Source organism: Python bivittatus, unplaced genomic scaffold, assembly GCF_059951505.1.
Source record: "Python bivittatus isolate LINGU-HERP-01145 unplaced genomic scaffold, Pbiv_v1 ctg000070_np1212, whole genome shotgun sequence".
Classification (NCBI taxonomy): Eukaryota; Metazoa; Chordata; class Lepidosauria; order Squamata; family Pythonidae; genus Python; species Python bivittatus.
Genome location: NW_028277034.1, coordinates 33,043,703 through 33,060,619, shown reverse-complemented (window position 1 = coordinate 33,060,619; position 16,917 = coordinate 33,043,703). Strand labels below are relative to the sequence as shown.

At 37.8% G+C, this 16,917-nt stretch overlaps 2 protein-coding genes and 1 long non-coding RNA gene across 5 annotated transcripts in view; 2 read left to right on the top strand and 1 right to left on the bottom strand.

Annotated features, from left to right (window-relative positions):
- The window catches only part of USP53 (ubiquitin specific peptidase 53), a 36,238-nt gene extending 28,038 nt beyond the window's left edge, over positions 1–8,200 (top strand). Inside the window, exon 16 of the mRNA XM_088132900.1 lies at positions 3,824–8,200. Coding sequence (XP_087989026.1) covers positions 3,824–4,820 — 997 coding nt within the window. The 3' untranslated portion in view covers positions 4,821–8,200. The remainder of the gene's footprint in view (positions 1–3,823) is intronic.
- A 2,805-nt stretch (positions 8,201–11,005) lies between these two features.
- Positions 11,006–15,918, bottom strand: LOC107326122 (uncharacterized). The gene is made up of 2 exons (XR_001559867.3): positions 15,668–15,918; positions 11,006–13,159 (listed from the first exon to the last, which is right to left on the bottom strand). It is a non-coding gene; the product is annotated as an uncharacterized LOC107326122 (long non-coding RNA).
- Positions 15,786–16,917, top strand: part of LOC148216870 (uncharacterized) — a 29,747-nt gene continuing 28,615 nt past the window's right edge. For all 3 annotated transcript variants that reach the window (XR_015794590.1, XR_015794591.1, XR_015794589.1), the window contains exon 1: positions 15,786–16,040. The gene's annotated coding sequence lies outside the window, so the exon portion shown is untranslated. The remainder of the gene's footprint in view (positions 16,041–16,917) is intronic.

Here is a 16,917-nt window from a genome sequence, read left to right as displayed (position 1 = left end):
ACTTTTATTAGTCCAGCATTTTGTTTTTCATAGTGGCCAAACTGTGTCCATGCTCAGAAGCAGACAATGGAGATATATCCTTCTTCTGCTGTTGTTCTTCTGCAATTAGTATTTAGAAACATGCTACCCCCATTCTGGAAGTAACATTGATTCTTTAAGACCACTTGATAGATCTCCATGAATTTATCTAATCCCTTTTAGGAATCATCAAAATTAGTGCCCATCTTCATGTCTTGTGGTAATGAATTCCACAAGTTAATTATGTTCTAGGGGAAGACTTGCTTCCGTTTCTATATTTTAAATCTCCTTCCAGTTAGTTTGATTGGATAACCCCTGGTTGTAGTATTTTGAGAGAGGAAGACAAATACCTGTCCACTTTTTCCATGTCATGCATGATTTTATAGACCTCTATCATGTCCCCTCTCTTTTTTCCAAGCTAAAGAGTAGCCTTACATCACAGGAAAGATGTTTGAACTCCTGATTATTTTGGTTCTCCACTTCTGCAGCTTTTCCTGCTCTATCATATCCTTTTTCAAGAGGTGCAACCAGAACTGTACATAGAACTTCAAATACAGGAATACATAGATTTGTACAGGGGAATTACAATGTTGGCATTTTTACTTTTAGTCCTTAATGATTTGTAGTGTCAATTTTGTGCTGTTCATAGCCACCACACATGAAGTTGAAATCTTCATTGTATTATCCACTATAACCTCAAGATGTTTTTCCTGGTTTGTTACAGACTGGTCAGATCCATTGATGTGTTAATGAAGTTAGGTTTTTTTGCCTGAGGGTCCATCACTTCGCACTTCTTAAATATGAATTGTGTTCAGTCAGTTTAAAATCAATCCTTCCAATGGCTTTTGATTTTGTCCACTCTCAGTTGATTAATATAATCTGCAAACTTTGTCAGCTCACGGCTTACCCCTAAGTCAAATTCATATAACATAAAACCACTGGTTCTAATAGAAATCCTTAAGGGACTTCCTTTCTTGCCTCCCTTCATTTAAAAATTGCCTATTAACTCTTACTTTGCTTTCTGTTTTTTAGCCAGTTAGCTATTTGCAAAAGCACAGGTCCTCACATCCCTTGGCTGCAACATTTACTCAAAAGCATTTGTTTAGAGCTTAAATCTTTAAAAAGGCTTTCTAAAGACTTGTTGGCATTATCAGAAAACTCTAAAAGTGGGTGAGGCAAGATTTATCTGCAAATTTTTCTTCAGCAAGTCTTCCTCTTTGTTTTTAGTTCCTTTTTCTTTGATTACTCCTTCAACCAATTTGCCTGAAACAGGTGTTAAGATGACTGACTTATAATTCCTTTTTGAAAATGTCTACCTTCTACTCCTTTGTGACTGAGTTTGACTTGAGTATTGGTAAGCTAATGAAGCTATTATGAAAGAATTACAGCAACAGCTGTTTATCAAATACAGTGGGGCAAAAAAGTATTTAGTCAGCCACCAATTGTGCAAGTTCTCCCACTTAAAAAGATGAGAGAGGCCTGTAATTTTCATCATAGGTATACCTCAACTATGAGAGACAAAATGGGGGGGAAAATCCAGAAAATCACATTGTCTGATTTTTAAAGAATTTATTTGCAAATCATGGTGGAAAATAAGTATTTGGTCACCTACAAACAAGCAAGATGTCTGGCTCTCACAGACCTGTAACTACTTCTTTAAGAGGCTCCTCTGTCCTCCACTCGTTACCTGTAGTAATGGCACCTGTTTGACCTTGTTATCAGTATAAAAGACACCTGTCCACAACCTCAAACAGTCACACTCCAAACTGCACTATGGCCAAGACCAAAGAGCTGTTGAAGGACACCAGAAACAAAATTGTAGACCTGCACCAGGCTGGGAAGACTGAATCTGCAATAGGCAAGCAGCTTGGTGTGAAGAAATCAACTGTGGGAGCAATAATTAGAAAATGGAAGACATACAAGACCACTGATAATCTCCCTTGATCTAGGGCTCCATGCAAGATCTCACCCCGTTGGGTCAAAATGATCACAAGAACGGTGAGCAAAAATCCCAGAACCACACGGGGGGACCTAGTGAATGACCTGCAGAGAGCTGGGACCAAAGTAACAAAGGCTACCATCAGTAACACACTACGCCGCCAGGGACTCAAATCTTGCAGTGCCAGACGTGTCCCCCTGCTTAAGCCAGTACATGTCCGGGCCCGTCTGAAGTTTGCTAGAGAGCATTTGGATGATCCAGAAGAGGATTGGGAGAATGTCATATGGTCAGATGAAACCAAAGTAGAACATTTTGGTCTAAACTCAACTCGTTGTGTTTGGAGGAGAGAGAATGCTGAGTTGCATCCAAAGAACACCATACCTACTGTGAAGTACGGGGGTGGAAACATCATGCTTTGGGGCTGTTTTTCTGCAAAGGGACCAGGATGACTGATCCGTGTAAAGGAAAGAATGAATGGGGCCATGTATCGTGAGATTTTGAGTGAACACCTCCTTCCATCAGCAAGGGCATTGAAGATGAAACGTGGCTGGGTCTTTCAGCATGACAATGATCCCAAACACACCGCCCAGGCAATGAAGGAGTGGCTTCATAAGAAGCATTTCAAGGTCCTGGAGTGGCCTAGCCAGTCTCCAGATCTCAACCCCATGGAAAACCTTTGGAGGGAGTTGAAAGTCCGTGTTGCCCAGCGACAGCCCCAAAATATCACTGCTCTAGAGGAGATCTGCATGGAGGAATGGGCCAAAATACCAGCAACAGTGTGTGAAGACTTACAGAAAACGTTTGACCTCTGTCATTGCCAACAAAGGATATATAACAAAGTATTGAGATGAACTTTTGATATTGACCAAATACTTATTTTCCACCATGATTTGCAAATAAATTCTTTAAAAATCAGACAATGTGATTTTCTGGATTTTTTCCCCCATTTTGTCTCTCATAGTTGAGGTATACCTATGATGAAAATTACAGGTCTCTCTCATCTTTTTAAGTGGGAGAACTTGCACAATTGGTGGCTGACTAAATACTTTTTTGCCCCACTGTATAATCCCTGCTTATAATAAAAACAATGTTCACATTCTTGCATTTTCTTCTGTCTGTGCATGTAATGGGCCTGAAGCCACTCTTTTTGGGGCATAACAGACAGTTTCCACCTATCTTTTGTTTTTGAAACCAGGCTAGTCTGGTTTCAGACTGTTTGCCTCTGGCTTTCTCAGAAGGGCTGTCTCATTATCACCCTTCACACTTTCAGAAATAACACAAGTGACAGATTGCTGGTAGTGGGCACCTATCAACAACAACCTTTCATTCAGGCAACTTTAAAAAAGGCAAAATCCTCTGACTCAGTTACTCACCCAAGGTTACCCAAGCCCATCCCACTTCACAATAAGTAGAACAACTGTTGATGTTTGTCCTGCTTAGCTGGTGACCCTGGATGGAAGGGAATATGAACACAGGAAAATCCACCAATCACTGTCCTTATATTGTCCCACAGTTAAATCTGTACGGGTAGGATCACTCTCAAACCTTGTTATTTAAGCAGATTAGAGCTTGGCTGTCGGGACAGTGCAGATTATATCCGTTGGCTAAAGACATACAATAAACATGAGGCATGAAAAAGAGACCAGCAAAGAATCTGTTATTTTGGGAGTAGGAATAAGCTATATTTGACACTACAATAAACTGGAAAGCACTCCATCTTCTGATGACTTTCTGTTTTTAGGCTACCGCTCCCCCATGAAATAACAAAAATTATTTTATTTTAGTGATTTTAATTAGAACTGGATTGCAGTTACTATTTTCCAGTAGTTATTTAATACTTACATCCTTAAATACTTTGCTTTCTAGGACTGATGTACCAGATTGCAATAAGAAGTCTTTACCTTCATTAACAGTGCAAACAGCTTTAAAAGATCACATTGAAAAAGAAATGAAAAACAGTACAATAAGTGAGCAATGCTCTATGCCAGGGTCCAGTGAAGATGTACCTACTGAGACAAACATCTGTAGTGCTGACAGTTCAGTTTCTTCTTATATTGGAGAGAATGGAACCACGTCTGAAAGAGTTCAAAATAACTGTGAATCTTTATCTACCCATTTGCAAGTCCTCTGTCCAGTATCTCATACAAGGACAGTTAGATCCATGCCTACTCTTGCATTTTTTTTACAACAGAATAAACCGAAGCCTTGCTATTCTGAATCTCCTCCATCCACTGGACATAAAGTTAGCACATACAGTAACAAGTATGATGATGCAACAGAAGCAATTTACCAAAATCTACCACCACCTTTACCACCAAAGAAATATGCTCTGGCTCATTTGCATGGTATAGAACAAGAATCCACTGTGGATTTAAACTCAACAGAAGTAATGTGCACAAATCCTCCAAAAATTGAAAGGCATGTTGCAGGTACTACTTCAAAAAGTATACCAGAAGCAAGTTCATTTGCGGATGAAGAAAGACTTAAAGCATTTCATTTGAATGAGTCCTCTAAGACAAGCTTTTCACCAAGTTTATTAGGAAGTGATTTATGGGCTGTATCCAGTAATCCTTCAAACAAAAGGACTTGTCTTATAGAACCAAATGCTAGTTCCCTGGATGCCAATGCAAATGATGTTGTATCGCTTACTACTTATTTCTCAGTTGATAACTGTATGACCGATACTTATAGGATTAAATACCACCAGAGACCAAAACTGTATTTTGCAGATACTTGTGGGTTAAACAAAGAGAGATCTTTGTCACCCACTGGAATGCAGTTGGACACTGTATACCACCACACTTCTGAATCAAAGCATCCCATAGGACAGCAGAAACATAAATCTAGTACTGGAAATGTGTAATGTAATAGGAAAAATGAGTGATTTGGGAATGAATATAAATCCTTAGAACTCCAACCCAATGTGTTGTTTACATATCTCAGAGATACTTCATTTGGAAATTACACATTACTGAACTGTGTTTTGCATGTGCATGCATGATCAAGAAATATCAAAGAGGGTCTTATGCGTGTGGAAATGCCAATTTTGCATAAGTTAATGCATTATTCAACCAAAGTGGTTATTCTTTTAAATGGTGATTTATAAAATATTTGAACTTGCTTTCATATGATAAATAGGCACAGCTTTTTAAATAGAAAAATTAATATCATTCCTTTTTAACATGACTTGATCTGAAACATTTCAAAACACCACACATTGATTTGAAAGTAGTTTTTGGATCTGATCTCACAGTTGGTTAAATTTATTACAAACTGTAGCACTTTTATAGATTACAAAAACCTAAATCATGTATCCTTCCACTTTCAACTCCCATATTGTTTATACAATAGAACATTTTTAAGCATCATTGCTGAAATTTATTTTGAATGTTGAAGAACTCTCACGAGGAAAATCTTTCACAGATTTGAAATGGGGAGGATTTATTTTATTACAATATATACTTGCAGATAAGCCCATTCATATATAAGATGACCCTTGCGAGTGTATACGAGTACAGTAATTTATACTGCTTTGGATTAAAGAAACATGATTGAAATATAAGGATTATTCTTATGCACCAAAGGATACATGCAATAACAAGGTAGTATAATCTTTGTAATAGCCTTGGGAATTTTTGCGCCCTTATGAAAACTGTGTTCTGTAAAGTTTGTCACAAGAAGAAATTTTCAGTGACATGAATTGTTTACATGCACTATTTTTTTTTCCATATAAAGGCACTTTCAAGCTTGCTATGTAAAAATTGAATATAGTCTACATACACTGTACTACCTCAGTATGGCAATGTATGGATTTTTTTTTCTTAGTGTATATATCAGAGGTGTAACAAACACTTCAATTTTGAAATGTCCCCTTTCAAGAGAAAGATATATATAGCAGTTTATGGGTTGACATAGATGGGCTACATGTTGTAGCTCTTTTCCAGGCTTTTATGTCTGATGTCATTCTGTAGTTATGACTTCCCTGTGAACTGATTAGCTCCAGGGCAGAACCTTTCACAGTGTGAAATACTGCATTTTCTACACAGTTGTGAGTGTATAAAATTGGCTCTCTAGGGAGAGTGGTTCTTGCTAAGGAACTGTGAGCAGCCAGAGAGTAACAAGAAAAGTATTTTTAAGGTACTTGAAAATTCTGGCTCTGAATTATCTAGAACCTTTGCAAGATAGTGAAAAAGTGCATTTAGTGGGTATTCACTTCCCCTTCTATTCAGGTACTCTTAATTAGAAGTTTAATAATCACACAACTGTTTTGCCATGTTAAACTGGCAAGATAGGAAATTTTATGACAGACTTATTTTAAAACTCATGTGTTAGACTAATCTAGAATCTATTAAATGCTGGAAGCATATGCTGACATTAGAACTATGCACAGAATGATATATATAATCATTAAAAACATACATTTTGTAGTAGACAAAAAATAATCATTTTTCTGTTTTTCTTGAATCAGTTATCCAGGATCTCATTATCATCTTTTAAATATTTGAAATAATGCCTTAATAAAGTCTTAGATTTTATTGTAATATATATTACAGTAGCTAGAGTTTTAAATAGCAAGTTTCTTGCATCATACAGTACTTTAAATACAAAAATTATGCATAGCAGTTGTTTGTAATAAAAATTATTTAAGTATATTGTTGGGCTGCAAAAAATTGTCATAGATGAATTGTATAAATATATTTTTATATTAAAGTTGCTGTGGAGAATAATATTTAAATCATTGCATGTATAGAAAGTACTCTGATTTTCCTAAAGTCTTATTTGATACTACCAGCAGAGGCACAAACATGGATTCAGATCAATTGGGCCCTGAAGATTTTCCTTTTTAAAGATTTAAATAGAATTCACATGCAGTTGTTAGGTAAAAATGCATTGTATGGCACAGTAGTTTTTAAAATTCTTTGGACAAGCATTTTATATTAAAATAATGGTTACAAAGATGGTCCAGAAAAAAAATGTAAATGTCTTTTAGTTTTCAGTATGATAGCTGTTATATTTTGAAACACTCCATCATAAGTTAGCACTGCAGTTCGATTAAATACAAATGCAAATTTGTGACTTTAATCAAATGGGGGAAATCCTATTACAGTTGATGGTTTTGTAAAGACTTGGGCCTATTTAGAACATTATTAGTTGTGTAGTACCTAGTGTAAAATAGGGATGCTTGCATGCTTCCCTACAATAAGGAATATGACTGCATTGAACTTCCACATTTATGTTAATGAGAGAGTCTTTCTACCCTTCTGATTATACCCTCTAAACTTTCAGAGAACAGATAATGTCTGAATGAAAGCCAGATAGGTCTAGTGATTAAGATGCAGGAGCAGGAAGACCTGAGTTCTAGCCCTGCCTTTGACACAAAAGCCAACTGATTGACTTTGAGCCAATTATTTCCTCAGCCCTAGAAAGAAGGCACTGGTAAACCATTTCAGAAACTATTCCCTAGAAAATTGCAGTCAAGACTAAGTTGAAGGGGGCACGGGGGAGGATGAAATACCTTTTGTTTACACTTATGGTATCTTATTTTTTTCTCCATGTCTTCAAATTAGTCTTGACTCCTGGCAACTGCCTGGATAAATCCTTGCTGATTTCTTGACATTTTTTAAAATAGTTTGCCATTACCTTCTTCCTAGGGCTGAGAGAGAGTAAGCTGGCCGAAGGTCACCCAGCTGGCTTCGTGCCTAAGGTGGTAGAAGAACTCAAGAGTCTCCTGCTTTCTAGTCTGGTGCTTTAACCACCACACCAAACTGACTCTCAGTCTTAACTATGAATGTAACCTCTACATTGAGGATTTCTTGTTATGCAGCTGACTTAGCTTTTGATCTTGTTGGTATCTATCATGCTACAGAGTGCTTTTTCAGAAGATACTGCTTTATTTAAAACATGTATATTTAATACATTCATGATTACAAGTGACACTGAAAGAAAACTTCATCTCAAAGTAAGTGTAAAATTACTGATTTCTGATAACTTTTTTAAATTGAAAAAATTCTCATTTCATTCCTGATATGCAGGTTAATATGTAATAATGTAACACCTTCATAGGTAAAAATGGAGCTACATAAGTACTGGAATCAAAGTGTACAGTTGAAAGCTGTTACTGAAATTATTTGAATTTGGAATATTTATGTAAACACAAATGTGAATTACCTCTGTTAAGAGCATTACTATATTTTAAAAATGTAAAGCTAATGTTAATTTCCTGTATAAATGAGAAATGTTGGATTTGTGAGTACATGTCTTTTTTTTTTCTTTTTAATCTGTTCAATTGTGTCTGATTCTTGGAGACTGCCTGGACAAATCCCTGCAGTTTTCTTGGCAAGGTTTTTCAGAAGTGGTTTGCCATTGATTGCCTCCTTCCTAGGGCTGAGAGAAAGTGACTGGCCCATGGTCATCCAGCTGGCTTTGTGCCTAGTCAGGACTAGAACTCATGGTCTCCCAATTTTTCTAGCCTGATGCCTTAACCACTATGCCAAACATGTCTTTTAAAGCAATATATAAGTCTTAATAGACATTATTTTGCAAAAATGTATTGCTGTCAAATAATGGCACCTTTGTCATAGCTTCTCATTTTTTATAACTGACTGTACTCTTGATATTTGCTTGCAGTATTTGATTTTTTTTTAACTTCTTTGGGGTGTCTATTTTTATAATAGTTCCCTTTAGACTATAGATTTGTATGGCTTTTGTAATGTTAAATGCATTTAACATTTCTTATAGAGGAATATATTTTTAACACTTTAATCCAATTGCATTTTTCTGCTGGTACCTGCTGATAAAATGAAAATACACTATACAATATCTTTCTGCTTAGTTTACAGATATGTATTTTTCCCTGAAACAGGAGCAACCTAATTGGTATTTGTTAGTTTTATGTTTAAGAATGCAGTACTCCTTGGTTTGAGATTGTAAATATTTGCTATCAAATAACAGTGACCAAACATCTGGTAAAGACTCAATACTTGCATTCTGCTCCATATCATATTCATTATCACCTCTGAACTGCAGTTGATTTGTATTTCTGTAAAAGCCAATGAAATGTCCAATTCTATCATATGAATACTTGTTGAATACTATGTCTTGTTTAATCAGATTGGTAAGATTTAAGAGGTAACACTGTCCTTGGTTGCATCTTTAAGCACTTAAATAAGCCAGTTTTCATTTGACTATGCTAAGTTTACCAAGAATCCAAATTTAAAATAGGTAGGGGTGGACATACTGCCACTATAACGCAGAATTGAAAATATAGGTCAACATACATAACACATTCTTCAGTACTGTGCAAAAGTTTTAGGCAGGTATGAAAAAATGCTGTAAGAATGCTTTCAAAAATATATATTGTAATTGTTTATGTTGATCAATTTACAAAATGCAAAGTGAGCAAACAGAAGAAAAATCTAAATCAAATCAATATTTGGTGTGACTACCCTTTGCCTTCAAACTAACACCAATTCTTACACTTGCAGTGTTTGTACACTTGCACAAAGTCAGGGATTTTGTAGGATTAGAGTCAGGTGTATGATTTAACCAATTATACCAAGCAGGTGCTAATGATCAATTTCATATGTAGGCTGAAACACAGTCATTAACTGAAACAGAAGCAGCTGTGTAGGAGGCTTAAAACTGGGCGAGGAACATCCAAACTGCTACTAAGGTGGGGTTGTGGAAGACAGTTTCATGTCACAGGTCATACACCATGGCAAGACTGAGCACAGCAACAAGACACAAGGTAGTTATACTGCATCAGCAAGGTCTCTCCCAGGCAAAAATTTCAAAGCAGACTGGGGTTTCAAGATGTGCTGTTCAAGCTCTTTTGAAGCAGCACAACGAAATGGGCAACATTGAGGACTGTAGATGCAGTGGTTGGCCAAGGAAACTTAATGCAGCAGATGAAAGACACATCATGCTTACTTCCCTTTGACATTGGAAGATGTCCAGCAGTGCCATCAGCACAGAACTGGTGGAAACCAGTGGGACCCAGGTACACCCATCTACTGTCTGGAGATGTCTGGCCAGAAGTGGTCTTCATGGAAGAATTGCAGCCAAAAAGCCATACCTCCGATGTGAAAACAAGGCTAAGTGACTCAACTATGCACCAAAACATAGGAGCTGGGGTGCAGAAAAATGGCAGCAGGTGCTCTGGACTGATGAGTCAAAATTTGAAATATTTGGCTGTAGCAGGAGGCAGTTTGTTCACCGAAGGGCTGGAGAGCAGCACAATAATGAGTGTCTGCAGGCAACAGTGAAGCATGGTGGAGGTTCCTTGCAAGTTTGGGGCTGCATTTCTGCAAATGGAGTTGGAGATTTGGTCAGGATCAATGGTGACCTCAATGCTGAGAAATACAGGCAGATACTTATCCATCATGCCATACCATCAGGGAGGTGTGTGATTGGACCCAAATTTATTCTGCAGCAGGACACTGACCCCAAGCATACAGCCAATGTCATTAAGAACTATCTTCAGTGTAAAGAAGAACAAGGAGTCTTGGAAGTGATGGTTTTGCCCCCACAGAGCCCTGATCTCAACATCGTAGAGTCTGTTTGGGATTACATAAAGAGACAGGAGGATTTGAGGCAGCCTACATCCACGGGAGATCTGTGGTTAGTTCTCCAAGATGTTTGGAACAACCTACCTGCTGAGTTCCTTCAAAAACTGTGTGCAAGTGTACCTAGAAGAATTGATGCTGTTTTGAAAGCAAAGGGTGATCACACCAAATATTGATTTGATTTAGGTTTTTCTTCTGTTTGCTCACTTTGCATTTTGTAAATTGATAAACAATTACAATATATATTTTTGAAAGCATTCTTACTTTACAGCATTTTTTCCACACCTGCCTAAAACCTTTGCACAGTACTGTATGTTACAAGATATATTCAATAAAGATGGAAAGATAGGTAAATCATAATGGGGCACAGATTGTTTTACCTGTATTCACATGTGATAGCCTTTTCGTTCAGAGCACGGATATGAACCTACAATCCTGTAAATGCTGTTTCTTTACAATTCTGATGAATCGTGTTGGACCCAAATAAAGTAAGTGAAAGTGAATTTAATTCTCTTCATAGTACTTACAACTTTCATATATATTGCATTACAATAAGTTGGCTTTCTCAACTAAGACAATTAAGAGAACCTTGTATTTTAGGGCATACTCCCATTCTTTGCTTATTGAGACTTTAGAAAATTTTTTTCCCCTTCTCAAATATTCAGCTTCTCAGAGAAAAAAATGTATTGATACCATCATTGTATTTTGTAAATGCAGACCAGGTTTCACATTTACATAATTGAAGATTTGCTTATTTCATTATTAGCTGAGGGAAGAACAATTTTAGAGCATTAATTTAGGATTAAGGACACAAATTATTAAATTTATTAATACATTTGATTCAATCACTCCAGCCCTTTTTACTGCTTGGCTACATAGTAAATTATTTGGGAGTGGGAGACACATCTACTTACCATATTTTTCCGACTACAAGACGATACTTTTTTCTAAAATCCTTACCCTAAAAATTGAAGGGCATCTTATTCAAGGAAGTCAGCTGAGAATCGCACAGTTGCAAAACTGCCCATACTTTGTTTCTGCAGAGAGGCTTCCTCCTATTGCTAGCCTCCAATCACGAGTGAAATAGCTTGTCTCCCAAACAGACTTCCTCCAATCACGAGCCTGATGTAACTGATGTCAGCTGATGCTGAACAAACCAATTGGAGGAAGGCTGTTTGCAGAGACAAGCAGTTTCACTCGTGCTTGAATGTAATCAGTTATGCAAAAGAGCCTGGAAATAGAGCTGCAGAGAGACGGTTTGGACCCCCTCCCACCGAGTGTATCAGGTAAATGTTAACTAATTACTAAATAAAAATGTGTTCTGCCCTATCTTTAAAATATTGATTTCTTAATTTTGGGTTGGAAAAGTGGGGGTCGTCTTGTACATGGGGGCGTCTTATTGTCGGAAAAATACGGTATACTGGTTGAATAGCACAGTAATACTGAATTTACTTTAAATATAGGGCCACCCAAATTTCTGACAATTTTAGTTCAAGCACACACACAAAAAGGGTTCTGGAGGAAAAGGTGGGGTTTTCTTTCCCCAGTTCAATACCACATGAACCAGTGGCAGAACTCTAATTAGAGTAGAACCTCTCCCCCCAAACCCCCACCAATGTTTCAGATCTTGTGCTCAACACAACATGCAAATATATACAGCCCAAATAGAATGTAATAAATTTAACACATAAATGCCCTTTGTCCCAGTCTGACAAAATGGGGAGAGTCCATTTACTCTATGATCTAAATGTAATAAATTGTTCAGTTGATACACAGAAAGTAGGGCACAGAACTGATACATGGAAAGAAAAACACCTATATTTAAATTAGGAAAATTAACATGAATGTCTATAGGCTTACTCCTCAATCTACTTTTATAACATGAAAATCCTTAAAGATCTATTTTCTTGTCTAGCTGCAGATACTTTCAACAGAAGGGCAAATCCGAAGTACAGTGTGGATTAGGACCAGATTAGACACAGTGAAAACTGTTCAGGTATTTGGTCTCTTTACATTTACATACTATAAAAAGGATCATAAAAACACCACCTACATAGTCCAAGTCCATCCTGCTTCTGAGAGGCCAAGGCTCAGCACAAAGTTCTTTAAAACTCCAGACAGGACAAATGATATTCCTTGCATATGAAAAGAACATATATAAATTCTTTACATAAAAGCAACTAAAACACAGCCCTTAGAATTGATCAGTTTACATTCTCTATTATTTCATGCTAGAAGCTCATCCATACCTATAAATTATTGTTACAAAGATACTTGTCTTCAGTCCACCTGAATGGTGACACCCACAGTTAATTGCTGAAAATAAACAACTTCAAACTTAATTGAAATTGTTCTGTCACTTCAATAACAGATTTATATTTAATATAAGGCACAATCTGCACTTCATGTTGAAAATAATGTGAAACATCATAGTTCATCATAGTTCAAGTTCATTAAACAAAATATCACATCCAATAGGTCAGCAAAAATATGTCAATAGTTCAAATACAGTAAGAGGAGTTGGTATTTCTTGAGCTGTTGTTATATTAGTTTTGCAGTGTCCTTTTATTTTGGTTCTGAAGCGAAAGCAGCTGAAGGAGTAACATTGGCTGGTTATTCTTGATGGCAATCTGGTTGTCTGTTGGATAAAGAAAACAGAAATTAGACCCATCAGTGAAAAAAACTGTATCCAATATAATCCTGTAGGATCAGACTTAGGGCGTACCTAGTATAGCATCATCAGTTGCCTGACAAACCTAAAAGTAGGACATACCTTATTCTGTAGTTCCTTGGCAATTGATTATTCATAGATATTGTGCTTCTGCAACTGGCACTAGTATATAGCTGTTCCAGTTTTTAGCCACTGAAAACTCTCCATACCATGAATGTCGGTCCCCTTTTAAAGCTATTTAAGTAGCTACTGACACTTCTGGTTGTACCATATTATAAACTACAGTATAACTCATCCTTTTGTCTTTGATTTTTCCAGCACTGTATAATGCTAAGGAGCCATAATCTGAGCAGTTCAACTGCTTTTAACATTTAATAAGTGACACTGCCTCTAGAGTCACTTATAAAGCCCAAAACAGACGCCAATATTATTTCCTCTGTGGCATAAAGTGATTTACATTTTTGTTTAGCCTGTCTTGATTGCAGCATGTAAAAAGCAATCATATCCATTCACATATAAATGGTATTCATTTTTTTTTAATTGCAAAGAGTTTTATCATCTTGTTTTCTGAATTAGTCCAACATTCTCAACCACTACTCCAAAATGGAATTTTGAGTGAGACCATATAAGTTGATTAGCATGGTTACAATATCTTGCTCCAAAAGAATTGCTCCAAAAGAATTACAAGCTGTAATTCTGAAGTAAACTATTTTAGTCATTAATCCAGTGATAGATAAGTAAGTAGCATAAACAAACTTTCAAACAATTCAAAACTATGAATTTTCACAAGAAATAGTTTTGAAAACCTGCTACCTTATAAATACAATTGTCCAAAAGTTTTAATCATACAGTATCACTTCCTCAGAATTAGACAGGATTAGTAAAATATTTATCTCCCACATATTCTCACAATGTTTACTATTGCTTGTTGTTATATTACTTCCCGAAATGCACAGCAATAACATTTGGAGATCATACCTTTATACTAAATCTTTGTCTCAGCATTTTTAGGTGCCATCTAAGACTTCCTAGTAGATGCAACTTCAGATAGCTGCAATCCTAAATTCTTGCCTTTCTTACAATTTAAAAGTGGAGTTCTCTGACCTTGGTTGTTTGTAGACATTCCACTACTCAATCAGGCAACATTATCAATGTAACTAAGTGTGAAGTTTGCTGCCTGTGTGTGGGTGTGGTGATAGAAACACCTTAATTTCACAACACATGGACAAACCACAGATTCAACTGAGAAACTATTAGGATCTTAGACCAAGCCAAATCCAAAAATGCTAGGGAATTCCTGGAAACGTGGCATTCTTACAAATCAGCAATCAATAGACACATGGAGATAAACCACATTCATGCACCATTCAAAAGAGACAAAACTAGGAAGGAAACAACAACAACAACAAAACCACATCTGCTCCAGCAGCCAACATTCAGATAAGCAGGGATTAACACTAGGGAAACAATCAGGCAAAAAACAATCAAGAAACCACCAAGGAAACCCCACACTCACTCCCACCAGTAAAGTTACCTAGTCTGGTAATGAAACATCTGCAAGCAAACAACCAAGCTCAGAGAGCACCAAGGACTCCACAGTTCAATCTTGAGCTACACATATTCTCTCCCACTTAACTTAAAGGACTAGCTATTTAGTAGCAAAATGCTACTTAAGAATTAAATTGCTCCTTGGCAAGAAGAGAAAGCAAACGAAGGTTCCAAAGACAAGCAACTGGGTCCTGGGTTGAAGGAGCAGAGAAAGCACATCAAAGGAAAGGGAATTTACCTGCTCCAGCTGAGAAAAGGGGAATACCTGGACTTAGGTAGATGTATTAGTTGTATTTCTTTGGTTAAGGTTACACAATGTGTTCCTCAAATTCACAGTTTCTTGTTTGGTCTTTTTCCTAATAAAACTATCTGGCGAATTCCTTTTCTTTTTTTCTTTTTTTCTGGCCCCCTTGCATTAAACTGTTTTGACAATTGAAGGCCTATTAGGCTTTTTCGTCTTAATACCTATCCTTTAATTACAGAACCAGGTGGGATTTCTGCTTTGCTCGATCATCTCCCAAAAACCGAGCAAGAAACTGCTGCTTTTATTTCAAGATACCTAAGGTGTCGCCCGTCATGGAAAACTGACTAGGTTTGGATTATTGCGTAGCAAAGGGAAAGGCCTGATGTGACTAAGGGAGGACAGGATTCACCCCGTCCCGCTGCAGTTCAGTGATCGTGTACTCACAACCGAAGAGATACACCGCATTCACAAAGCCCCAACCGTCGGCTTCACACTAACTGCGAAGCTCAAAGCGATCAGTATCCTGATTTTTCCTCCCAATCTTGAATTCGTGCTCGGGGCCCGGTGTCACTCTGGCTGGGCATAATAAAGGCCCTGCCAGCCTTGGGGATGTTCCCATTCGTTTCCCCGGTCTCAGGAAGAGCCCCTTCGTCCCCCTGCGTCGCTCAGCCCCCTTGACTCACCCTCTGACGCTCCCGTCATGGCAACATATAAATGAAGACGAAGAGCGCGAGGTCAAAGAGGATCATCAGCCAGACGTCCAGCCAGTAGGATGTCCCGGTCAGAGTGGGCCCGCGGGCGATGTTTCCCGCCGACCCCGCCGCTTCGGCGGCGAGCCGGTCCGTCTTTCGGCGGCCCCGTACCTCAGCGCCCTCCGGAGCCTCCATCATCCGTCGCAAAGGATTCACTCCGATGCGAAGGGCGCCCGAGGGACGTAAGGCAGTTCTGACGATAGAGACGAAAAGGACAGGCCCGGGAGCGGCGTTTCCGGTAACGACTCACTTGGGCGCGGTCTGTTTAACAAAGAAAGAGATCTGTGGTTGCTTGACCGTGAAGGTAAATAGGGGGTAGAAACTCTGTAATTGACATAAAAAGCTGGGGTGGGTGCCCGTGGCTGTGCACAGAGATAAAAAAAGAAACGGAGCAAAAGAAAGGCATTTAAGGTGTTTACATTGCAATTCCCTGCAATGTTGTGTTATTTTCACTAAGGCTAAAACAAGCAATCGTTTCTTGTCGCGGTAGAGGTTAATTTATAGCAGTGCTTTTCAAATTTGGCAACTGTAAGATGCATGGACTTCAACTCCCAGAATTCCCCAGCCAGCATTCCCAATTCTGGGAGTTGAAGTCCATACATCTTACAGTTGCCAAGTTTGAAAAGCACTGACTTATAGGAAAAACTGTTGAGTCAGCAAGCAAGAGACCAACAGCCTATCTCTAAGAAATATAATAAAGTTGCTTATCCTTAAGATATCAAAAAGGTATTGTAGCTTCTTAAGAATACAGTTTTATTATGCAAGACTCTTCGTGCTGATTAAGAGATAGAGACTTCATTTCAGTTAATTATTTTGCTATCTTTCTTAGGGCAGTTGTTGAAACTCTTCGTACCCTAAAGACCATGCAGCACAGTAAAAAGCTGTGGTAGTTTCGTAACATGCATTGTTGGCTAACCACCTGGATCAAAGGTGCAACATTTTTCACAATCACTTTGTCAACCTTTAACCATTGCTTCACTACCAATGGATAACATCTTCTAGCACCACCCAGCCATTGTTGTGGCAGAATAAAGCCTGCCTTCACAAGTAATGTCTGGATGTCACTAAGGGTGCTATAAATCATGAAGGGAGAAATGGTCTTAGCTTTGTCTCTCAATTAGCAAAATAGGTTTAATACCACCGGACTACCTGAATTTTCCATTTTGAAGTTTATTACATTC